We start from the raw sequence: 27,171 nt of genomic DNA on the forward strand, positions 1-27,171 counted from the left end.
GTGAACAGCGATTAAAGGGAATTGAAATAATATGGAATAAAGAGAGAGATACAGAGAATACAGAATATAGAAAACATATAGAGATACAGAGCATAGAGAGATACAAATTACAGATTTTAAATCTACTAGAAATATTTCAATTAGAAATATTTTTAATATTTAATTAGAAATATTATAGATATTCGAGTCTCGGTAATTATCAAGAAGCAGAGAAACATGCACGGCAAGCAGCTCATATGAATGCATTATAGATAAAATTGTAGGTTATGTGAGGTGCAAGTTGCGGTAAAAAAAAATGAAAAAATTACCCTTAAAGATTTTTAATGAATTTATAATAACTTGAATATTCGTTTTATAGCAACCGAAAAGAGTACAAATAAATAATGATTAAAGAGAGAATAGGTAGAATTAAGAATAAAAAGGGATATACAGAAAAGATAAAATACAAAAGATATAGAGATATAAAGAATGCCAAGGTAAGTGAAGCTGCTATCCCGATCATTCTTTTCGTTACCTAATGTCACTTTTTCGTCTCCACTCATTCTTAGCATTAGTGACTTAGTCTTCTTAATATCAATTTTTAAAACTATTTTAGCACCCTGAACTCGCAAAACCTCTAAAAGTAGATTCACTTTGCTCACACTTTCATCTAGGATGCTTAAATCATCAACACAATCTAAGTCCATGTGAGATTTTCCTCCCCATTTGATTCCGTGGTGTCCCATTACCTATCCAGTGCTTCTTAAGACAACATACATAAAAATGATCCATATATAGGGGGATAGAACACAACCCTGCTTAACTCTTGACTTAACACGAAACCAGCTGCTAACCTCATTTCCTACCTTAACCGCAGCAGTGTTATTCTCATACATAGCACTAATCACTTTAATGTATTTGTCTGGTATACCATACAAGGATACGACCTTTGCTAAAGCTCTTCTATCAACAGACGCTTGCTCATAATCTACAAAGCTGAGGATCAAAGGTGTTTGATAACTCCGGCCCTTCTCAATTATTAACCTAAGAGTGAAAATTTGGTCGATACATCCTCTACCTTTTCTAAAACCGCACTGTTTTTCTCTTAAAACTTTGTTTACAGCATCTCTCTGTGTAAAAAGTATCATATTACTAACTAATTTGCTATCTACAGAGACCAGACTAATGCCTCGATTATTATCACATTAACTCTAATGTGTGATATAATTTTTATAAGAGAGAACAACTAAAAAATTCAAAAAAAAAAAAAAATCAAAGAACAAAAAGAAACAACTTTGCAGTCACGCAGAAGAACATAACGTTATAAAAGTTCTACTTTTAAGAACAGCGATGAATGATATAGCGCAAGGCATTTTTACGCAGTGCATGTCAACACTAATATTGAAAAACACTTATTTATGTAAAAAAAAGTCATACAAAATAACTAAAAAATTATAACATTTTGTTTTGCGGACATTGATGCTATGATTTGCATAAAATAACATATTGAAGGTATTAAAGGCATCGAACATAAGGCATTGAAGGCATCCCAAATCCACTTATGCATCTCTCTTTTTATTGATCCCATGCGTATACGATGCGACCCTGACTGTATAGAGGAATCTAAAACCTATTAGAGAACCCGGGCACAGCATGATATTATTCTTGTCACCTCAGAATAATGAACCACGGAGCATGAAATAAAACGAACAAACTTTTCTTCCAAATATAAAAGCATAACAGCTTTGAATAAAATGGAAAACAAATTGCACTAGGATTGATTACTTCTATTCTGCTTCTATTCTACTTCTATTCTACTTCTATTCTGCATTTTTTATATCAATTTTTATATCAATACATTTTTTCAATTTTTATTTATCAATTTTTATATAAATACATTTGTATCAATACATTTTTATATCAATACATTTTTTATCCAACTAGTTATGTTTCTCAATTAAATAGTTCTACCTCTTCTAAATGAGAGGGTGTTTTCTCTGTGCTTCCCCTTAATATTCAGGTGCTTAAATATTCTGTGCTTCCCCTTAATATTCCCCTTAATATTCGTCTTTTGATGAGCCAAAACGGATCGTCCGTGGTGAAATTCCTCGTGTTATTGGATTATGTGAAACTTTCCTAGATTCAAAAAAGGATATCCTTTTAGATATTCAAACATTTAGTATGGAGAGGATTAACCAAAAATAGATGGCGAGAGGTAGTCCTACCCTTTATATTGCCGATCATCTTGTATACAATATCCACAGTGATTTGAGTTGAAATAATGATGGAATTTTCGAATCCCTTTTTATTGAGATTAAGTCCGGTTGTAAGAACTTAGCTATGGGTTGGGTTTACAGGTCCCCTAGTGGATCTATTTCTTTGTTTATGAAAATTCTGGAAGAGGTTTTGGACTTAGCCAAAAGCCTCCCTGTGGACTGATCCTTATGAGGGATTTAAACCTCAACCTCCTGGATCAAAATTCTGCTTCAGCCACAGATTTTTCTGTCGATGATACTCTGCGAAAACTCTACCTTCAGTTTGTAAACCAAACCGGGTTATTGAGACGCATGCGTCTCTTATTGATAATAATTTTTCGACACTAATTCGGTGTTGGTTAGTAACATTTTGGTCACTTTCTCACTATTTCCCCATATAAGAGTGCTAATCAAGCACAGCGCAGAGCATCGCCATCTAATCTCCCATTTTTCCATTTTGGCGGTACTGAGCTCAGTCTACTTAATTCTCGTTTGACTAAACAGTTTTGGTTTCCGAGTCGGATTTTAACCACTCTTTTGATTTCTTTTATCATTTAGTGCAAGAGTATCCTAAAAGTTTTCCATCAGAATCTAGCGCCTCATACTTCAAAAAGGATAGTACCGCTGAATCCGTGGATGACTCCAGGTCTCCATAAAAGCTGTAAAATGAAAAATTACTTGTGGAATCTTTACAACGCTCCGTCATCTGTAGCTCATCATCAACAGTTCCAGGCCTATAGGAGTACATTTAATTCTCTGTGTCGGAGGCCCAAGTCTCACTATTATCATACGAAATTTTCTGAGTGTGGAAAGGATGTTGGGAAGACATGGTATGTTGTTAATTCTATTCTTAGACCTACTCCCCCTCCACCTTCAGTTCCAACAACACTGATAGTCGATGGCAAAACCATCCAAGAAGAAGAAGATGTTCAGCTAGAGCTTACGTCTTACCTTGCTAATATAGTAAGGACGACTGCTGCCTCTTCGATCTCTATAACTTCTCGTTGTGATTTCAGGACTTATCTTGGAACCTCATGTTTGGAGCCAATGGTCTAGAACTCTGTTTCTGAGTTTGAGGTAGCTTGTATCTTGAACACTCTTAAAGGATCATCGTCTTCAGGGCCAGAAAGAATTCCTACAAAGAATATCCGTGCCATTCTACCAGCTAGTCCGTCACCATTGGCTAGGCTTGTCAATCTGCGTTTAAAGATTGGAAATTTCCCTGAATCTCTCAAGCCAGGTGAGGTTTCAGTGCTGTATAAAGGGGTTCTCGGAGCGATCCTGCTAATTATAGACCAATTTGTCCCCTATCTGATTTTCAGAAAATATTTTGAGAAGGCTATGCTATCCAGCCTTCTTAGTTTTCCGGATGAAAAAGAATATTTTCATGATTTCCAGTTCGGATTCCAAGCGAATCAATCTACAGAGCATGCTTGCGCAACTCTCTTGAATCTCATACATTCGGCAATAGATTCTTGCCTCATCAAGGCAGCTTTATTTTTGGATGTTCATAAAGCTTTTGATTCTTTGACCCATCGATTATTCTTTAGAAACTATCGCATACTGGTATAAGATCAAATGTTTTCTCTTGGTTTGCATCATATCTTTCTGGTAGACTTATTTTAATTAATCCGCTTCTCCGGAGCCCTTCTGAAGTAGAATGTGGCGTCTCTCAGAGATCTGTTATTGGCCCCGTTTTATTTCTGATTTACGTTAATGACCTGATTTTGGCAGCCAAGAACACCAGACCTCTAGTGCACTGCCAGCTGTATCATCCGGATGTTCCTTCTTGTTCCAATGCTACTTCTAATGAAGATGGTCTCGTTGCTTTTGCTGATGACACCACTCTTGGAACCCTTGAGATGACAGAATGTGATTTCCGGTCTAGCCTTGTGGCAATGTTTGAGAGAGTAATTTGATGGCTTGGTGCAAATTACTTGGCCGTGAATGTGCAAAGCCACTTTTTTTCTCCAACTGGTATAGCTTTCTCTCAGCTTACACACCTTCAGGTGTCACAAGGCTCTAGGTGTAGACCGGAAAATTAGGTGGTCAGGTTTCTAGGTATTCTGCTTGATGAGAACCTTTCGCTTAGACACCATATAGCCATGATTAGGCTTAAAGTCTCACGGATTTTGGGTATCATTCAAAAACTCGGACAAACCTTTCCTGGATCTACTCCGAAGCTTATGTTTTTCTGCCTTATCCAGCCACATGTTTCGTATGGCCCAATAGTATTGATGTCTACTTTTCATTCTACACTGCGGTCACTTTCTGTCAAGCATAATTAAGCACGGCGTCTGGTTATGGATATTAGCCGCTCCTCATCAAAACCGTTCCTAGGTTTCCTAGGTTTCTACGATCTATTTAGATTCTTTCTTGCGCTTCCTCATCATATACTTTCACTATGTTTTCCGTATTCCAACCTACAGTAGTATCTAATCTTTGGACAAAGGGTGTTAGTCCTGTTTTGTTTAAAAATCGAGAAAAGTAGTCATCAGCTTCACTTTAGTGCTTTTATATTACTATTCTCACCTAAGGGAACGAGCTCACATGAGCTGCTAAGTAAACTCGTGAGTGACTGTCTGGCCAGCACTCTCTCCACCAAAGTCATTCATAGACAAATGGATCCAAGTAAGCTGCATGTTGGTAAAGCTCCTATTTGATTTTAGGGTTGTGAACAAAGTACTTCTTCATAATAAAAACTGAACCTACAACTTGAGGTATGCTTTGGTCATTTCATTTGTGTATCTTAAGAAAACTGGGCAGTTTGGCGAAAATAAACAAAAGTGGGATGAAACGGAAATAATACAAAATCTACTCAAAATTTTAAAGAATTTCAATCATAAGCTAAAGCTGGCACTTCAAATTTTATAAATTGTAATCCGACACACAACATAGATTTCTAACGAGAAAAGAGGGAGTTTTCTTTCCTAACACCCGTGCATTCATTCCAAATGTTACAAAACAACGTATTTTTTTGCAAAGAAAAAAAATATAAATAAACACCGCAACAGTTGAAATAATTTATCTTTCAGTGATGCCTTCACTTTGCCGGAAGCACGGTGTAAAATGAGGATGTGGGGGAGGACGCATTCTTAGTCAAAATCTTGGCAATTCCTATGTTTAAAGTATTCGTAGTTTGCAATTTTTACATCGAACCAGGGCGACAGGAATCGTTAAAGGGGGAGTAGAACTACTCCAACTAATTCTCAATAATTGTCAAGGTGTGTCAAAGGAAAGGTTATCTGACCATTAGCAATAGACCCTCCCCTCCCAAAATGCATATCTTGGATCCTGTTCCTAGCTCCGAATTAAAATCATAATTTTGTTTTACTTTAACGCAATGTAGGTAATCTATGTAATGGCGAGCGATGAATATGTAAAATTTTCACCCTTAAATAAACATAAACAAAATTATTCATGTACTTTAATTCTAAATTAGGATGGAATGTAATTGTTTACATAGCTATCTATCTAGATATTCCTTAATTCCTGGACCTATCAATTTGATATCTTATTTAGTCTTAAACAAATAAACAATTATGCAATGGGTCAGGAAATTCACGACTAAAGTACACTGATTTTTTCTAAACTAAGCAAATAACGGACGCCTGACAAACAATTCTTAGAATGTTTACCATGAATCGCGAAAATCTTACTATAAACAAAAGATAATAAAAGTTGTAGACACGTACACAAAATTATGTAAATTTAATTTTGATTATTATAAGTACAATTCAGGAGAATATATAGGTATAAACATACACACACATATATATATATATATATATATATATATATATATATATATATATATATATATATATATATATATATATATATATATGTGTATGTATATATATGTGTATGTATATATATATATGTGTGTATGTATATATACCTATATATATATATATATATATATATATATATATATATATATATATATATATATATATATATATATATATATATATATATATATATATATATATATATATATATATATATATATATATATATATATATATATATATATATATATATATATATATATATATATATATATATATATATATATATATATATATATATATATATATATATTCAGCGCGGTATTAAATCAGGTGCCTCCCACAACTTATTTAAATATCCCTGAAGAAACATTGTTCGATCTTGGAATATATTCCAGACCTCTCTTCCTGAGTGAAGTAAAAGAGAGCTCTAAAGACTTTGAAAAACGGAAAGGCAGCCGGCAACGATGGCATACCCACAGAACTATTGAAATATGGTAGAAGCGCCCTAGCAGTGCCCATGTTTGAGCTTTTGTCGCGTGTTTGGGATGATGAAAGAGTCCCGAGTGAATGGTCAAAGGAAAAAAGACTAAATGCGATAATTGGAGAGGCAACGCTTTACAATCAGTTGGTAGCAAGGTTTTGTGCCAGATTATTGTCAATAGAATTCAAAGTAAAGTGGAGAAAGTTCTGAGAGATGAAGAACATGGATTCCGCCAAAACAGATCGTGTTGTGACCTAATATTTAGCCTGAGAGTCCTGCTCGAAGAATCTAATGAATGACAAGTTCAACTGCTCACAGTATTCATTGACTTTCTCAAGGCCTTTGACTCGATGCACCGCGAGACCATGTGGACAATGTTAATGCATTACGGGATCCCGATCAAAATTGTAAATATAATTAAAGCGCTATACCTTGATATATGTGTGCAGTACAAACAGAGGGTGGTCTAACGGAGTGGTCCACCGTTCAGTTAGGTGTAAGGCAGGGCTACATTCTATCGCCATTATTATATGCCATAGTCATAGATTTTGTGCTTCGTAGATGTAGCTTCAGTGGAGGTCTAAAATTAAACCCACTAAGAGAACTTCACGATGGTGTTTTTGCGGAAGATATTGCACTCTTCGCTCACGAATTTGAAGCTATACAACGCAATATAAATGAACTTGGGCGTGTGGCAAATGCTATTGGACTCTCCATATACACTAACAAGACTAAATCAATGTCAAATGCTGTGATTCCTGACTTAGCAGAAGGACTCTTGGTCAACAATGAGGAAATTGAAGTAGTGAGAGAGTTCAAATATCTAGGCAGCATTCTTACGCAAGATGCCAATATTGAAAGAGAAATTTTGTGCCGAATAGCACTGGCTGGCTCTGCCTTCAATTGTCTTGGAAATGTTTGGAGAAATAGCAAATATTCCCAGAAGCTAAGCTTAAATAATACAAATGTCCTCTCCATCCTTACATATGGCTGTGAAACTTGGAGCATCACTGCGCAGCTGGAAAAACAGCTACGGGCATTCGACAATAACTGCCTAAGATCTATTTTAAATATACATAGGGCGGAGAGAATAAGAAATGATGAGATTTATAGCATGACAAATCATAACCCCCATCATTGATGTCATTAGAAAGCGACGATGGATGTATTGGGGGCACATGGTGCGAATGGGTGACGGAAGGCTGCCACATGACATACGTTGTTGGACACCCCCTGGCCTCCGCAAGTCAGGGAGACCCAAAATGACCATTGGCAGGATGGTAGAGAAAGAGGAGAAGTTGGCGAGGTATTCGATGGAGGAGCTTTGGTCGATGGCTCAGGACAGGTAGTCATGGCGAACCACTGTTGCTGCCTTATGCGCCTTCAGGCGTGGGAGGACCTAAGTCTAAGTTAGTATTATGTCAAAGTATCTTGGAAAACCTATCCAATAGCTTTAGAATATGAAAGAAAGGGAGGGAAAAGGTATAAATAAAACAAAAACAAACATTCTGGAGCAAACCTTACCAAAACAGGGAAATGACTGCTTTGGGCACCAAGGACGGCTTGGCGGAGGTCTCTGCCGAAATATTGCCTTATTATTTTCGCTGTTTCTTTTCCACTGGCAGATATTCATCCCCATTTCTGTTTCTTAGTTTTTTTTTCTTTGTTTTTGTCAAACTTCATGTATAACCAGCGTAGTCTTAAAAACGTTTTCACGTCAGTTTTATGTAAAAAAAATATTTGGTCACAAGCAGAAAACTTTCTGCTTGTAGACCACAATAATGCCCACTGAGGGGAGGGGAGGCAACTACCCCATCCCTGCCCAATAACCCCATCGACTTCAATTCGTATCTTTTTGGTATTTTGATAAGAAAAAAAAACCGAAAAATGAAATAGCCCACCCCCTACATCTTTCAAAACACCTATTCCAGAATATTGGTAAAAATTAGAAGCAACCCCCCTTACATTTCATAAATTGGCAACCCTGACCGGGCAATTATCTAATCCTAACATGTAAAATAGAATTTAAACTCATCGCCATTAAAAAAGAAAAGAAATAAATTAGCTCACTCAAATTTCCAAACCATTGATGGGCAAGTTCATGGGCAATTACAGTCGCCACTCTTTGCTTGTTCGATGGGGAATTTGTAATATTATTATAGAGAAGGGCTGTTTCTCGGTAGGTTATCAGACCCCAATGCTCCATTGCTCCAGAAACAAAATCGGGTATAGCAATCATATCTGTAAAAAGACGAAAACACAAAAATTACGAAATATTTTTCAACTGGGCTTTTTTCCTTAGGCCTACCCAGTATAAAATGCACACAGGTTAGACCCTTAGGGGAGCAGTATATTAGAAAATGTTGTTTTTTGGGCAGTATTTTATAATTTGTCAATGGAGGGAGTCTTTGGACCCATTTCATAAGAGAATTCCTACATCGAGTTATGCTACCATAAATACACATTTTAAAACTTCAAAGCGATTTTTAGAAGTAGAAAGGTCTGATTTTTACGACTAAGTGTACTTTCGCACACAAATTTCCCAAGGGTGCTAATATAGCATATAATAAATATTTATTACATAAATATAATACTTGATTATTGTTTATGATAAACATTAAATATAAGAAAAAATTATAATAAATATAATAATAGGAATTATTTAATATAATCTATAATAAATAACTACTCCCTGTGTACAGACAGGTTCTTTACATCCAGCAAATGGGAACGTTCAAAATATTATATTTGACGCGTCGATCTGAAAAATCATATTCGATAATATCTTGAAACCCGTTAGAGGCCCGCTCACAAGGGACCAAGGTTCGGCTAATGCTGATTCTGAAATCCAGCACCAGGATTTTACCAGCACCAAGGTTTAACTAACACAAATTTCTGAAATCCAGCACCAAGATTTGACCAGCACCAAGGTTTAGCTAATTCTAACTTTTTAAATCCAGCACCAAGGTTCAGCTAACACGGATTTTTGAAATCAGTTAAATCCCATTTACCTAGTATTCATCCTAACAGTTTACTGACTATCATATCCAGAGTTCATTTATTCAACAATAAATTATCACAAAATACCGAAAAAAGCACCACCCCCCAAAAAAAGGCCCCATGGCCACGGAAAAAGGAAAAAAGGAGAAATATTCAAAATTATAGTAGAAAATTATAGCATTAGATGGTTTCGGCAATTAAATAAACATTAAGACATCGATTTATCAATAAATACCCCATTTTATTAAAACTTAAAAAAATCTACTTTTGGAAGCACTAAACGAGTAATGCGGCATATGAAGCATGACTTGTAGAAGGTCTCATAATGCAGTAATAAAACACAATTGATATAATAAACAATACACTGTATTTAATAATCCAAGGAAAAAGAAAAAAGGCAAAATAGAAAGCGTAAATGAAAAAAAAAAGAATTAACACTAGATTAGAGTAAAAACCCTAGAACAAATTTGGAAAGAGAAAATAGAGCCAAAAGAGAAGATCTGAACAACATTAGAACATGAAAAAAATAAAATAAGATCAGGAGGAGGAATATAAAAGCTAGGGAGATTCCTGAATACAGTTTTACATGAGTAGAAGAAAGAAAAATCTATTAAGATGACACACCAAAGTGAAATCGACTGAGAAATAAAGAATTTTTACGCAGACGTCGATGAACATCTAGGAAGGATAAACTGGCGTCAAAGATGACGTACCAATGAGGAGTGCTTAAGTGAAAAACCATCAAAAGATCGAAACAAGTTGAATCGGGACTTTCAACTATGAATAGGCTTTGCAAAATCGGTGATCAATAATTCTCATGAATAAAAAGCAATGGCAATTGAAGTAGAGAAAATCTTAAACTATGCAAGTTTGTTAATCAGCTGGAACATAGAAGTAGGGTAGAACTATTGATGAATTAATCCATATCTTAATAATTAAAAACTACCCACAATAATTAATGGCTGGCCATAGCAATTCACATTAGGATCAGAGTGCTTCGAAGCCGTAATTTCAGCAAGAACCCCTTTCTCCAATAAGTAATTTCAAGGCCTTGTTCACACGGGTGAAGAACGCTTGAGCATGGATCACCTCTTTTTAGATCAAGGCAGATGATAAGCCCCCCAATAGCGAAAATTCGAAGAGTTTGGGACTAAGAGCACAGTTTATAGGCGTCAGAACTCCCCTCCAACTAGACTTCCTCTAATAAAACAGCTTGTGGTAACGAACTGTAAGTAAGTAGCGGCTCAGCATAATATTAATCGTAAATCTAAAAAAAAACGAATTTTGACATGAATAGATAAATCATAAGATTTATCTTTTTATGCTGACTCAAAAGATAAAAAATTCAGCAAGTTTAGTGCTACCCACCTGATATACGAGTCTGAGAAAATTTGCCTGATTTTCAAAAAAGAAGGGAAATGCTCCCATGAAGCCAAGTGATTTTGATGAAAATCACAACATCAGATTCAGCATATTAGTGAAACTAACTCAAGATGTTTCAAGTTCCCATCTGCATAAATGAAGAATTTTGTATTTTTTTAATCAGAGGAAATATCACGGATGTATTTTTCATGTATATTCCCAGAGGCGATCGTATCGTAACAATGGTCCTAGAAGATCACAAGAGGGCTTACTCAAACGGAAATATAAAGTTCTAGTGCCCTTTTAAGAGGCCATAAAGGTTGGAGGGCAACTAACTCCTCTTCCACGCCGCGTTTTTCCCAAATAAATCCAATCGAAGTTTTTAGCTATTTTATTCAGCACAATTGTTCAATAACTACATCTCCGGGGATGATCTGATCCCCCAGAGGCCCTTGGGAAAAAACTGTAAGTTGCACAATTTGCCCACTGTCCACAAGCAGCATTTTTTATTGGGATATATACAGAAACTTTTTTTTTGGGGGGGGGGTATTTTCTACAAGAAGAATTTACTAAAGGGAGAAAATTTCTAGTGGAAATGATACATGGGGAGGGAGGGGATTGCCTGCCATGACCTGGAAACGGTCAAAAATTAAATAAGCAAAAAATTCAACTGAAAGTAAGGAGCGACATTAAAACTTAAAACAGATTACTACAGATTAAATAGACACGGAATCATTCGTATATGAGAAGGACTGCCCCTCCCTCAACCCTCACTCTTTGTACTAAAGTTTGACTTTTGATCCCAACTCTTACAGAAAGACTCCTAAAAACAAGAGCCTGAGAAGTATTATTAAAGAGCTTTAACCCTTAACTGGTAGGGTCTTTTTAACCCCAAGGACGCTTTGAGAGTCTGTTCCTCCTATGTCGTTAGGAGCAAAGCGCTGTTTTCTCGTGTATTCTCCGGAAACTCGGGGATGCTGAAGCATACAATCAGTCGAGTAGCTGGCACCAAAGGCAGAGGAGGTAGGAGTGGTCTGGGGTCATTTTGACCCCACCATTAACGTTACAAAAATGGAAAATGAAGATTTGTCGTTTGAAGAAATATGATATATGTTGCTAGTATTGCACGTTTCTGTCATTGTCAGGTTCAGGTTCTTTTATTTTTTAAAATAATTACAACGTAAGTGTGACCTACTCCCGGCAGAGAGCATAGCGCGAATGGCCCGGGAGTTATGAATGGAAACAACAACTTCCTTCAAAATAAGAAAAAAATATAATAATAATAGGAAAAAATAACAGTATTAATAATACTAACAGTAATAATAGTACTCACGAATTCAAACTCACAATCGAACTACAACCATTAAAAGGAGAAAAAAACAGACAAATTTAGAACTGACAAGAGGTTTGACTTAAGAATGACTTAATTGCTTTTTCGTGAATTTTAATTGGATTTCACTTGTTAATATCTCGGTTTTAGCCTTTTTCACCTTTTCTTTCGGGATTTCTTTCCCTTAGAGATACCGAGCTAAGATACCCGGACACCCGAGCTAAGAAGCGCCTTACAGAGGAAGATATCATTCATATACTTGAAGAAGATGACAACTTGTCAAGTGGATCCGACACCCAGAACGACGATGAATGCAGGCCATCGAATGACGAGCAGGAAAACCTTGTTCCAGATTTCATCATCAGAAGAAAGCGCAGAAGAATCCAATGAAGCTACCACTCCTTCAAATCAATTCAGAGAATAGTCGTCACCAGCTACAGGTCAGCCAGACCTCAATGATATGACTGTTTCTCAGAGAACCAAAAGATGGACCTGCAAGGATGAGCTACTAGGACGTGACAGAACAACAAAGTGGTCGAAAAGTACACCACCCCCGAGCCGAACCAGAGCTATAAACATCTTGACTGAAGGAGCTGGCTCCAAACTACCAGCACACACTGTCAACCTTTGCGACCGGAAACTGCTTGGGATCTTCTTTTCCCTGAAAATATTATTGATGCAGTGGTGGAGCATACCAACAGAGAAACGAATCTCTACCGTACGAATTTTGCAGCAGATCTTCTGGATAAGCAGACGTTTACCAATCCGATTGATAAGGTAGAACTTCGACCATTTTGTGGTCTCATATACCTTGCCAGAGTTTTCAAGACAGAATACGAAGATGCAACTCGCCTGTTAGCCAGCGATGGGACTGGGAGAGATATTTTTCGAGCGATTCTGAGCCTGAAAAGGTTCCTCTATATTCAGGCTTGCTTTCGCTTTGACGATCCATCAACCCTCCTAGCAAGAGGAACGCCGCTTGCGCCGATATTCGATATTTACGAGCAGTAAATGAAACCAGCAATCAAGGGAAGAGCATTTCCCACCGTGAGGTCCTCATAAGGTTAGGTATAGCTTTGGTCCGACCATTTTGCACCATCAGATCTTTAAAAGAAGTTCTGCCTCGAGCACTTCGTCGACTTACATGCCGGGTTGCTTGGAATCCCTTTGCACAAAGCCAGAAAACTGGGGAACAACATTCTGCAGCCAAACGAGCTCGATGTGGTATCCGTCCCAGGGAAAAGGACCGGGAGATTACCCTATGCTCTGCCATCGGTAAAAATTGTGTCTGTAAGGAAGATGCACTGACTGTTTGCTCAAGCTGCATCTTGAAACAAACTTTTTATTGGTTTCAATTATAGTTATGTCAATATATTTGAAAACGAAAGCTCATGTTTCCACCTAAATATTTTATTGGCTGGTACCCTTCAGAAGACTGGGGTTATTTTGACCCCACCCTACCATGAGTGTTATATGTTTTCGAGTCATGGCACCAGTTCACACTTTCAATGCAACTAAAGCTTCATCTCAGTAGAACAAAAGTTTGGAGCTGGCGTTTCCCCCGGAAAATTTCCCCCATGGAAAATCCCCCACCCGTATAATTCTCGCCCATCGAAAATTCTCCCAGACACAAAATTTTGAGCAGCCACAGAGCAAGTACAAAATAGGTACTTGAAAATATTGATCAAATGTACTAAGGGTGAACAAAAGGATGATATATCAAAAACATTTGTAGAACAGGACCTGGTTGGTCTCCAATCCCTTTCGACTTATAAAAAAGGACTAGAACTCTCAATTTTCGACCGAATTAGCATCAACTTCCCCACGAGGGGGTAGGGGAGGAGCTGGGGACGAGGAAGGGACAGCCGTCTCATATACGGGAATAAATTCTGTTAATTTTTGACTTTAATATTACTCTTTACTTTCATAATAAAAGCGTGGACCAGAAATACTCCCAGAAATCAAGAGGGATCAAGCATCAACTGCTAAAACTGAAAAATTTGACTGGCAACGCTGACTAAATTCAAGGAGAAAAAAGGTATTTCGGACATTCACCAACTTCGGACATTCAAGGTATTATATTTATTATCCAACGAATGCCCAGATAAGGGCTAATACAGAAAAACTACTGGTGACCGACGAGATCAAAACGAGAAGATGGAAGTATTGGGAGCATATGACCCGAAAGAATGAAGGACACCTCCCACATGATTCATGGTTTTGGACCCTATCCGGCATTCGAAAGAGTGGAAATGGAACAACACAGCACACTTGGTCGATCTCTGGAGAAAGAGGCAACGAGCAACGAGTAAGTAAGACATGTATGTTTCAGATAAATTACCTTGCTTGGGTAGAACGTACTCAATACCAAAGTATTCATCATAAAAGTTGGTGATCTTAAGACCAACTTCAAGTGCATATTCGACGTTATCTTTCTGGTGAGGTGTGGCGAAAACTCTCATTGTCTTTCCATTTGACATCTCTCCAGAAAGGAATTGAAAGTCGCAAACGATAAAGCAGGCTAGGTAGGTGACCATTTTCACACTTTGCTCAAACTCAACCGTCGTTAACCCGGGTGATGGAGCATCTGGTATTGATTTCTGAAATAGCAAATAATATCAATTAAAATATTTTTGCACTTCTTGTAATATCAGTATAATAAAAATCGAGTAACACTATAATCAGTATCACAAATTTCCATGAGATTAGACGTAACGATAACAGCATATCTAGTAACATCAATAAAAGTATTTTTGCCCAGTTATCAAAGGCATTAAAGAAATGCATTCACAGATACACAGAAATACATCACAGATACACAGTTATCCTACTCAAGGAAGTTCATGATATTTTGACAACGTTTCAGGGACGGGAGAAGACTCACATCCAGGGTCTCATGGATTTCTGGGACCGTCCCAGATTTTCCTAAAAGTTTCCAAAAATTTTTGTTTGACAATGCAAAATATAACTAAATGAGCAACAGCAAAAATACAACAAAAAGTATAGTAAATATTAAAAATAGAATAAGACACAGATTACCTTCCAGATTACCATCCAGATGAGGCCAAGTCATTCAAGGATATTGCTCGAGTGAAGGGACATATATAGGATGGAGAAGGGCACTTTAGACCCCCCCCCAATGTTGACATTTTGCCTATAAACCATTATATTTACCATATATTTCAGTCATTTTTGGAAATTCATTTGAAGTGCCCCCCACCCACCCGAAAAAAATCGCATGTACATGCCTTCATAATTTTGACGAGCCTCTGAAAGTATTTATTTCTGTCAGAAGAATAAAGTAGATATCAGTAATTTTATATTCTATAGGGAAAAATTAAAAGCAAAATTATGCTTACAATTTTGTACTTACAATTTACAATTTGTGCAAAAATTATTCAAATGCGATCAGTGGTGCTGAATCGTGCTGTTATGAAGAATTTAAACACCTTTATTTGTACAATGACAACGTTAATTGAATTTATTAACGTTAATTGAATTATTAACGTTAATTGAATTTAAGTGGTGCTGAATCGTGCTGTTATGAAGAATTTAAACACCACACTACCAGGAAATTGAATTATCACTTGTACAATGACAAGTCAATTTACAACGAATTATCTATTAAATATCGAACCATTGTTCGATATTTCGAACAATTATTTCGAACAATTATTCAATTTCGTCGATATTTCGAACAATTATTTCGTCGATAATCAAATTATTTTCGAACAATATCGAATCGATATCGAATTATTTTCGAACAATATTTCGTCGATATTTCGAACAATTATTCAAATGCGATCAGTGGTGCTGAATCGTGCTGTTATGAAGAATTTAAACACCACACTACCAGGAAATTGAATTATCACTTGTACAATGACAAGTCAATTTACAACGAATTAGCTATTAAATATCGAACCATTGTTTTACCAAATACAAGAAAACGTTCGACGTTATCACACATCGTTCATTTTGTCTCATATCCCTTCATTTTCCAATTTTTAACGGCAATGAATCGTAAGTAAAGCGCAACCCTTGTCAATAGCAGCAAAGATTGAAGAATCAGCTATTTATATCTGTAACCCTACAACCAAGGTTTCTAGCCCCTACTTACAAAGTTAGGTTATTGTATATTTTTTCCGAGAAGGTTGGTAACCGACGCATGTTTCTCCAAATAATATCTCCTCCAAATAATATGGCCAAAAAACAAAGTTATGGACAACTTAGGTAAGGGCTTATGTCACTTAATGCACTTTAGAACATTTTTTTTCTTAGATAATAAAACTCATATTAATACTGGCGTTCGAAAAGTCTTTTGATCAAAAATTTGAAAAAAAGCCAACATTGGTATTTATTTGAGACTAAATTACTCTACTGCTTTTCTGATGCCTCTCTCCCCACCCCTAACCCCAAAATTTTCCAGGATTTCTGGGCAAATCCCATTCAAATTATCAAGATTTTTTTTTCATTACTGTCCACACTACAAAAGAATCGTGCATAGGGCCCTGCACAGGACGGTCAAGTCTAAGAACGCAATTATTCGAAACTCACACAAAAACTTAGGTCACTCATTGTAATCTTCACATAAATATTTTTCTTCGAACAAAATTGATATAAATAATTCATATTGATTTATACTCATTCCGTCAATAATTTAAAAAGGAAGAAAAAACAATTCCGTGTTGAAATTTACTGAAACGAAGTTAATCTACTGCTTTTCCCCTTTCATTCGAGGTTAACATCAGTGATAATTTTATTTCAGTCTATAATAGTGCAGCTTACGCTGAACATGTCTATAGGATTAAATTCATTGATTTGGGGTAAGTGAGCTAAATTTTACAGTTGAAAGTGAGGAATTCCTCTGCTAAAGATTTTATTATTAGTACAATACCTACTACAAGGTCACTTTGTCGTACTCAAATAAAAAGGGCATACCCAACATTAAATTTTTTATAGAATTGTGAAAGTACATTCAAGACCACACTGGCTATACATGACGTATGACAAAGAAGTAAAAATAATAAATGAATATTAGTATTTCTACTATTCTGTTCAAATCTACTTGAAAAGTTTTGTATTTTTTGGTCAATGTTGGTATTACCTGAACAATTGTTTTGTTCATGAAACTATTTTTAATAGATACATTTTGACTTTTTTAAGATCTTTTCTCTCTTGCAAAAGTACCGCAAACTCACCGTTATGGGGTTATTCCGGCCCAAATATTCTTATATTTATACATATAGAATTGCAATCATTTCCGTTTTCGTTGATCGGATATTTGAAATCGCGAATTTGTAATAGTTTAGAAACAAATTTGGGCTATATATTTGCACATTAGGGGGGTGGGAGTAAAGTATAGCATATATTAAATACGTAAACTAACCATCGCTGTATTTAATATATGCTATGCTGTACCCCCCCCCCCTAATGTGCAAATATATAATAACTCCATAACGGTGAGTTTGCGGTAGTTTTGCAAGAGAGAAAAGATGTTAAAAAAGTCAAAATGCATCTATTAACAATAGTTTCATGACCCAGAACAATTGTTCAGGTAATACCAACATAGACTTTTTTTCTTTTTTTTAAGCACTGAAGATGACCTGGCGGAGGTCCTTGTCGAGACATTTGCTTATTTTCGCTTCTTTTCTGTCCGCTGGCTGATATTACCCCCCCCCCCCTTTTTTTCTCGGCTATTTAATTTTATCATTTATTTATATATTTTTTCTTATTTGTCGCACGTTAGGACTGAGAAAGAAGTAAGGCTCCGAGAATTAGGACTAAAAAATTCTATTTGAGAATTTCAAACAAGAAAAAAACCCGTCAGGATTATAAACTCTGAGTGAATAATAATTCTCCGAACAGAAGGTAGCATCCAACATCTCAATATCTTCCGATTAAAACTATGAAAAAGCCATTTAGCCTAAAAAAATTAATATGCAAATTTCGTTTTAATTATTTATGTGCGGAGAGCCAAGATAAAAAAAAATGCATTAATTCAAAAACGTCCAGATATATAAAAAAAACAAGTTTTTTAACTGAAAGTAAGGAGCGACATTAAAACTTAAAACGAACAGAAATTACTCCGTATATGAAAGGGGCTTTTCCTCATCAACACCCCGCTCTTTACACTGAAGTTATTACTGTTTTAAAAAGTAGAGTTAAGAAAAAGAGCCAAACTTTAGCGTAAAGAGTGGGACGTTGAGGAGGAAAAGCCCCTTTCATATACAGAGTAGTTTCTGTTCGTTTTAAGTTTTAATGTCGATCCTTACTTTCAGTTAAAAAACTTGTTTTTTTATTTAATGTTATTAGGAATGAATCTATCTACGGAAAATTCATTGAGTAGATATTATCCGGGCTATATATTTGTTCATTACGGGTGAGGGGAGGCTAGGTTTTGATATGCCTTAAGGAATGGTATAAATATTCTAGAATGTAGTTCAAACAATCTTGGAAAGAACTAATAAAATTAAACTGAATATTTGATATATAAAGGTATTAATTGCTGAAAGCTCAGCAGTTCAAAACTTTATTTCACTATAAATTTTATTTTTGTTTTCAATGCTGAGAGTGCATAAGAAAATATTTGTAACGTAATTCCTTTTCAGTAAAGCGCAAATGACGCATTAGGCTTTACACTTTTACAGTTGGGGAAAGGGAGCAGTAGCCAAATTGAATGATTCGCATATTCAATTTAAGTTTTACTCCTTTTAAGATTTATTTATTCATTTATATTAAACACTTACTCGGGGAAAAAAGTCTTGTATATCTAGTTATTTTTTGGTAAGACGTGAAACAAACGTTTTAGCGACACTCCGTAGTCTAGGGAATTCGTTCAGAGCAGCGTCGTAGATAGATGAAACACGAACGTTGTTAATATATAGGTATCCGTGAAAAGCAGTCTTTAGTGCGTACGTTTTGTGTTGCTTCGTGTACATAAAACTTGTTATGTAGATGTCAAATGTCGCAGCAATCAATGGATGTTAATTGCAACATCTATAAATTTACCCAATACATATAGACACAAGTGTTGCTGCATCGCTGTTACCCACGTGCAACGGTAACCTTTACATTTCACAATACCGAAGGTTTAGTCACCTTATACAAACTCTGTTTATTTCAGGCATTTTTATATCTTTCAACATTGGAATAAGAGAAATACTTGCACCACCACCACCAAAAATAGTGATCAATGTTGGAATAAAAGAACCCCCTGCACCAACCCCCCAAAAAATGATGGGAATACCAACTATATCTGAAATACCAGAATCAAATGTCGAAGTTTTGGAAAAGATTTTGATGGTTGCTGAAGTCACAGACCCTGTGATGCAGCTTCCAGCAGCAAATATCAGTTCTGGACAGCATATAGAGAAAAATGAAACTGATAAAGTTGAAAACAAGAAGATAAAGTTGGGGAATGATGAACTTGAAGAAAGAAACAGTACCGTGGTTGACAAAAAAGGTGAAGGAAATATGAGTGAAAGCCAGAGACTCAAAAGAGACTACAATACCAATCATAGGAGCTATCAACCAGCGAAAAAAACCACGCGACAAGTTAGACCTCCGCACATGATCGACTTGTATGTATGCTAAGGCTTCTATATCTCTTAATTTTTTAAACAAGCAATAATTGTATAAATATACATATTGTATTTGTTTTCAAATTTTTTCTCGAAAACAGTTTTTGATTTCTTTTGAAAAATACCATTTTCCGGCGTGATAAAACGATCTAGATAAGTCAAAACTTTAGAAAATTTCGGTTCCCCTCCCCAGACCCCTTAATATTTTTCATAAATCGTCTGCTGATGGAAAGTGGATGCCCCTGAAGGTAGAAAACCTTGAGTATAAGTAGAAGGAGTTTAAAAACGCAATTTGTTTGAAGACAAATCAGTTGTTTCCGAGCTTTTATAGAAAAACATTCCCGTTTGATAGCTGTGGAGTGAGACCCGGACTTAATTCCTTCGCATTAAAAGCTACGCATTGCGGCAGAAAAATTAAATTAATAATTTGTAAACCAGGTGATGAAGTTTCACTGGGTGATAATTGTTCGTAATAAAATAATCGTTTGTTTTCCGGTGTGAAAAAACGATCTAGATAGGTCACGACTTCGGCGAAATTCGTTTAACGTCTAATTTTTGGGAAAATATTTTTATATGAATGACGTTACAAATACCAAGCCGCCCAATACCCTAATGGTTCTACATTCTAAAGCAAATAAAATAAACGACTTCAAAGTATTTTTGGAAAAATACCAAAAGAATTGTCTTCTTTTCGCCGAGCAAAACTTGGGTTCCCTGGTAGCATTCGAAATATAAAGTTAAACAGTAAAGCCAAGTATGGCTCGTTTAATGTGTTTTTCTTCTGCTTTTGGTAGGTTTCATATCTTATTGTTTAGTTGTAAGTCTTCGATTCTGGGTTTGAATTGTTCGTGAGTTCATTTAGAAAGGCATTTAAATCATTAGTTTTCAATATTAACCTTACTTTTACTTTTAACGTCATTTTCTTTTACTTTAAATAGCCTATTTTATCCCTGAGAATGTACATTGGTGGTCGAAATCTTCCAATAGCATTATCAAAAGTCTTTTAAGTTATAAAAGAAAGGTAACATGGAATTTTCGAACAAAAAAAACTAAATAAATTGTCATAAAGGCTTTATGTCAAGAGAGTTTGTCACAAATGTTCACAAGTGCTTTTTTTCTGCCCCTAAACTCCCTCAAAAGGTTAAAGCGTCATTTATATTCTATGGCAATTAAATTGAAAGCTTAAAGTGAAAGTTTGATTTAGCCAATAGGTTCTACACATCTTAAAAGGATCAATTTAAAAGTAGGAAAACATTAATGGAATTTGTATTACATATTTCATTAATGAGACAAAATCTAAAAAAGAGGATTCCTCAAAGTTTGCTCAGTAATATAATTTTCTATGCCTTTACTAGAAAAAGAAAACAGCGTAAAAAGTTTACTTTATTTTTATTTTATTTTATTTTTATTTTATTTACCTTTATTTTATTTTTAGTTTCGCAAAAACTACATTGTTTTATATTTGATTTCTGTTCTTTTTTTAGTGACTAGGCTTCAGTTCTGGTATATTTTATTCCATGTGGACCAGTAAATTTCAACAATGAAACCAGAAAAAAAAAACACATAAAAATTTTACTTTATTTTAAGTAGTTTTGCAAAAAAAAACCTGCATTGTTTTATGTTTGATTTCTCTTCTTTTTTAGTGACTAAGTTTTGGTAGATATTATGTAACGTTGGCCAGTAATTTTCATCAATAATAACCAGAAAAAAAGTGGATCAAAAATAGAATGCTACAACAGGAGTAATTGTCATGGAATTACACTCGGGATGGTTTTCGACTTCTGCTTTCCAATATTAGCCCCGGATTTTTAATCTGGGTTAAACTAAATTAAACATGATTAAAACTGCAATACTAGCCTCAGATTTGTAATAAATAAACTCCAAAACTTAAACTTGAGCTTTGGTAGAAATCAAACACAATATTTTAGAGATACACTTAGTGTATTTTGATTTAGGATAGTGTGATTAAAATGATTAAGGTAACTCAACATTTAATCGTTTATGAACATTACCTAAGTAATCCCTCGACAATCTTAACTCCAAAAGGGTACATATGCCTCTATAAGCAAAATACGGTTATTGGCAGGAGAACAGAAACAAGTCTATCAAGTTCATTATTTATGAAATATCTGAAAAATGTTCGGAACTCTTAAATTATTACTTGCAGTAATTTGATTTAGAACAATTTTTTTGTATTGGCTTTAGACTTGTTATCAACAAGCTCATATTTTTGATTAGCAAATCAAAAATTGGTATAAATGCATATTCGCTCAAAGTGGGGTGAGGGTATTGGGAGGGTCCGCTTTGTCATATATACAAATAGCTTGATACCTTCATACATACATACCTAATAAAATGCATACATACATACATAAAATACATTCATACCTTTCATCATTCAAATTGAAAATCCTTCATTGACAATGACTTCAACAAGGCAACATTTCCAACATTTGCCTCTGTTTTATAAAGACTATTTGCATAATGTGAAGCCTTTATCTATTTGGGAGCGCTTATTATTTTGCCCCCTGAGAGTACAGTTTTGTAAATTTCTACCCTCCGACAAAAATTGAACGTACACGGTGTTTCAGGGGCATATGAGGCGCTTAAGGGTGGCAAGTTGGCTTCTGATCTACTTTAGCCCTTAAAATGGCATTAGAACGTATAATTTTCGATGGAATGAGCCCTCCCACAGGTTTCTACTACCATTCTTTCTATGATGAGACAGGGAAAATTATTGCAGTGAAATTTCATTCGATTGAAAAATTAGGTCACACCATTGAAAAATCAGGTCACACCATTCGTGACTGGTCTTAGCACCAGAATCAGCCTAGAGATAGTTATTCAGGCTAGAGAAGAATAGATAATAGAACAAGAATATTATTGACGTTGCTTTTCTGTTTATCAACATGAAAATGTTTTAAATTCATTATTATTACCAACGCTTGCCAAGGTTGGTCAAAAATATGCATCTTATTTTTGACTAAATGAAACATTTCTATTAATTAAATTAACTAATTTCATCTCTTTTAACTATTTCTTTGTAATTAACTTGGACACCATTTTTTCAAATCAATTAATTCTTTCGAAAGATAAGTAAAAAGTACAATTTATGACGTTTTCTGTTTTATTGCATACTTATTAGTTTGTGATTATTGTTAATTTGTTGTTTAATAAAATAGACGATACGGCAAATAAAAATACCTGAAGTAATCCCCATACAAAACATTAAAACTGATGATCGATTGTAACAATTTTTCTCTAAGCTAAATATCCTAATGGAAATTAATTCGTACGAATAAATGCACTACCATAACATCAAACTGAAAATGTGTTAAATATTTAAATATTTATTCAAAGGGGCTTTCACCATTTATTCAAAAAGTGGCAAGGAGACGCAAAAATACTGAAAATTGAGTTGTTGGTATTACAGACACTAAGGTACATATACATATAGAAACAGGGTGGAGGAGGGACACTTCTTCTAATTTCCCCCCTAAGGAACTCGCTTATGAAATTTTGACTCTTTCTCTTAACTCTATTTTTAAAACAGTAAAAAACTTTAGCGTAAAGAGCGAGGCGTTGAGGAGGAAAAGCCCTTTTCATATACGGAGTAATTTCTGTTCGTTTTAAGTTTTAATGTTACTCCTTACTTTCATTAAAAAAAAACTTAATTTCTTTAACTTTAATTTCTGGACGTCTTTGAATTAATGCATGTTTTGATCTCGGCTCTCCGTATATAAATAATAAAAACGAAATTTGCATATTAATTTTTTTTGGGGCTAAATGGCTTTTTCATAGTTTTAATCGGAAGATTTTGAGAAAACAGGAGCGGGGGAGGAGGCCTAGTTGCCCTCCGATTTTTTGATTACTTAAAAAGGCAACTATAACTTATAATTTTTTTACGACTTTTTCATAAGTAAAAAATATACGTAACTTACAAATTAAATTACGTAGCGAACTTCTATATTCATATGTTTTTATTGCGTATATGAGAGGGCTCACCCCTCGTCGATACCTCGCTCTTAACATTGATGCTTAAATTTTGTCCCAATTCCTTAAGAATGACCCCTGAATCAGAAAGGCCGTAGAATAAATAATTGAAATTACTAAGAATACTTTAGCGTAAAGAGCGAGGTATTATGAGGAGGTAAACCCCTCATATGGCTAATAATTTCTGTTCGTTATGAGTTTTAATGCTGCTTCTCACTTTCAGTAGAAAAAATTTTTCATATTAATTTTTTCATTGTTTTTTTTTAAATAATGCTAGAAAATCCTGCACCCCCTCCATTGAAAGTCTTTCCCCATGAGAAGTTCCTCCATGGAAAGATCCTCCCACGTATCCCCCCTCAAATCTCCCCCCAAACCAACAAATCCCCCTGAAAATGTCTTTACACTTCTCAGTAACCATTACTGTATGTAAACACAGGTCAAAGTTTGTAACTTACATTCCCACCCACGGGGACTACGGGGGAGCAAGTTGTCCTCAAAGACACAGTTATTAGGTTTTTCAACTATGGTGAATAAAATGGCTATCTCATAATTTTGATCCGGTGACTTTCGGAGAAAAATGAGCGTGGGAGGGGGCCTAGGTGCCCTCCAATTTTTGGTCACTTAAAAAGGGTACTAGAACTTTTAATTTCCGTTAGAATGAGCCTTTTCGCGACATTCTAGGACCACTGAGTCGATATGATCACCCCTGGGGAAAAAAAAACAAAAAAAAAATAATAAAAAAAAAAACAAATAAACACGCATCCGTGGTTTGTCTTCTGGCAAAAAATGCGAAATTCCACATTTTTGTAGAAAGGGGCTTGAAACTTCTACATACAGGTTCTCTAATACGCTGAATCTGATGGTGTGATTTTCGTTAAGATCGTATGATTTTTAGGGAGTGTTTCCCCCTTTTTTTCTGAAATGAGGCAAATTTTCTCAGGCTCATAACTTTTGATGGGTAAGACTAATCTTGATGAAACTTATATATTTAAAATTAGCATTGAAATGTGATTCTTTTGATGGTATCAAAATTCCATTTTTTAGCGTTTCGGTTACTATTGAGCCGGGTCGCTCCTTACTACAGTTCGTTACCACGAACTGTTTGATTATTGTATTGGTTATTTGGTCCGAGGTAATTTCACACCTAAAGCGAAGTCTTTCTGTTGTTTCATTTAGACCTTGAAATCTAGCCATCCAATAACAATTTATAGAAGTAATGCTGGGTAAAAAAAAAATAATAAAAAATCCAGCATCCTTTTCTATCCCTTTTGTAAATTACTAACAAATAGACAATCACAGAGCAAACAGTAAAATTTCTAGTAATCTGACAATAAAATTAGTGAAGTAAGATAATTTCGATAGTCAAGGAATCAAAAGAATTGCTTCATTTATTGGTACTAAAACGAATACGTACTCGAATGATGGCATATCTTAACATGATTATCCAGTACCAAGAAAAGAGCCCCCCCCCCACAAAAAAAAACAAGAAGAAATACCAAGTGAGATTTTCCATTAATAATATAAGCTTAAATTTAGTGCTTGCTAAGCAACTGAATCAAATAATCAGTGTTAATACAAACACAGTAACAATTATAAACAGTTATGTGACAGCCAGGCAGGGACGAAGGGGGTGGGGGATTTTGGGCCTGATTCCAACTTAAATTCTTTAGTATTCTATGATTTATCCAGTAGTTTACCATTTTGAATGTAATTCATCAATTCTGGGGGAGTTTCTGCCCCTCCCCATCTCCAAAGACAATCCTGTGTAGGTACTTAGTGGTAACATAAGATCAAACACACTCCTGTCTGTCTTTTTTTTTGTTAGTCCAGATCCCACGATTTATTCACTTAAAATAACAATTCATTTCGAAATAACCTAATTAATGAATAGTGCAGAATTCAAAAAAAATTTCCATCACTCAAAACAGTTTTATATCAAAAAAGAAGTATCTCACCTACCCTACACTCTGTTATTATTTATCAGGTAATTTGGCCTTGATTGTAGATGGTCTATAGCATATATATCGATTAGTCATATGCTTTGTATACGATTAATATAAGTATATGACTTATGTATACCGAATAGTCATATGCTTTGTATATGATAATATATGTATATCATTAATATATAGCGATTAGTCATATGTTTTGTCCTAGTTCAAACCATCTTAATATATTCTTGACGTTCTTTTCACAATTTTTCTGATCCTACGATAGTTCCTAGTAGAAAGGTGAAGGGATCTTATCCCCCAAAGTTCAGATTTAGCGAAAATAATTTTTTGTTCTTACAGCATCTCTGAGGGAGGACAATTCTGGTCACCAGCCACTCAAACTAAACGCACAATATACCCGGAAGACGAGTCCAATTTTATTCCACACTACCTTGAAGACATGCGACAACCTCTTGCCTTTCCTTTTCGATTTACAGAAGGTGGCAATGCGTTCCATCAACCAACAAATGAATTGAAGAATCCCTTTTTGAGCTCCCAGTTACATCCAGAGTTCAATTTTATGAACCCAGTTCACACAGATTTACTGAACCATCTCAGAATTATACAAAATTACCAGCCATTACCGGTGCAACATCAACAATCTCAATTTCATCAAACAAATCCGCAGATGCAACAAGTTTTGCCTCAGCATGTCATGCCAAACCCCTGGCAAGGAATAGATAATAAATTGGGTCAGCACATGTTAGTAAATCCATGGCAAAGGGGCTTAAGCCCCCAATTTTATGTTGCGACGCAACCGATTCCCTCAAGAAATATCCAAAAAGAGCAGAAGGTATCTCAGAATAACCCCACCAATCAACCGATTTCTCCTACGCATACCCAAAATCAGCAACTAGTTCAAAACCAGCCATTGCCTGAAACTCAGCCTAGTCCGAAACTTGACTTGCATAAAGAGGAGTCACCAATAAAAACGAGACAAGTCAACTACCAGCCTCAAATGAAACGACCCCCTTATCTATGGCCACGCTCAGCGACAAATCTTCCAAGCAGTAATGACGACGATGTTAATATTGAAGTAGAGCAAGCATAAAAGTTTTTTTTTATATTTTTGGAAGATAATTTTTTTTTTAATATAAGCATCCAAAATCATTTCGTATTCACAATAGTGCAAATTTACGATGTCATAGTTGCGCACAAAGTAAAGCTTTGGCGGAGGGGGAGATGTTCAAAGAAGGGAAGAAACAACATCTTAGAAAGAGGGAAATTCTTCCTTTTCGTTGTTGTAAGTCTGAAAACGATACCATATAGCTATTGATAAACCATTTTGTTACGTCCTTTGGCCGAAACAGCCTGAAGTTCTATCACCAAAACTGCTTAAATGTTTGATAATATTTACAAAAAGGTTAGGCTTGCAAAGGCCTGAGAATCCAGAGGCTCTTCCA

The 27,171-nt window shown here is 35.4% G+C and overlaps 2 protein-coding genes across 4 annotated transcripts in view; one reads left to right on the forward strand and one right to left on the reverse strand.

The window, feature by feature from the left end:
- LOC136035967 (glutamyl aminopeptidase-like) overlaps positions 1-27,171 on the reverse strand; it is a gene marked incomplete at its 3' end in the record, with an annotated part of 124,519 nt that overhangs the window by 58,371 nt on the left and 38,977 nt on the right. For all 3 annotated transcript variants that reach the window (XM_065717863.1, XM_065717862.1, XM_065717861.1), the window contains 2 exon segments: positions 8,583-8,753; positions 14,546-14,804. In XM_065717863.1, coding sequence (XP_065573935.1) covers positions 8,583-8,753; positions 14,546-14,804 — 430 coding nt within the window.
- LOC136035968 (uncharacterized) lies at positions 16,906-26,878 on the forward strand. The gene is made up of 3 exons (XM_065717864.1): positions 16,906-17,027; positions 19,328-19,784; positions 26,069-26,878. Exons 1-3 carry the CDS (start codon positions 16,997-16,999, stop codon positions 26,817-26,819), a joined length of 1,239 nt encoding a protein of 412 aa, XP_065573936.1. The 5' UTR covers positions 16,906-16,996; the 3' UTR covers positions 26,820-26,878.

Source organism: Artemia franciscana, chromosome 15 (genome assembly GCF_032884065.1).
Source record: "Artemia franciscana chromosome 15, ASM3288406v1, whole genome shotgun sequence".
In the NCBI taxonomy this organism is placed as follows: Eukaryota; Metazoa; Arthropoda; class Branchiopoda; order Anostraca; family Artemiidae; genus Artemia; species Artemia franciscana.

What these genes read in the sequence shown, in the direction of transcription:
- LOC136035968 (XM_065717864.1), top strand. Translation starts at nt 16,997, where the DNA reads ATGTCTATAGGATTAAATTCATTGATTTGGG. An exon ending in ATTAAATTCATTGATTTGGG is followed by an intron (nt 17,028 to 19,327) that starts GTAAGTGAGCTA and finishes TGTTTATTTCAG; the next exon opens with GCATTTTTATATCTTTCAAC. An exon ending in CCTCCGCACATGATCGACTT is followed by an intron (nt 19,785 to 26,068) that starts GTATGTATGCTA and finishes TTGTTCTTACAG; the next exon opens with CATCTCTGAGGGAGGACAAT.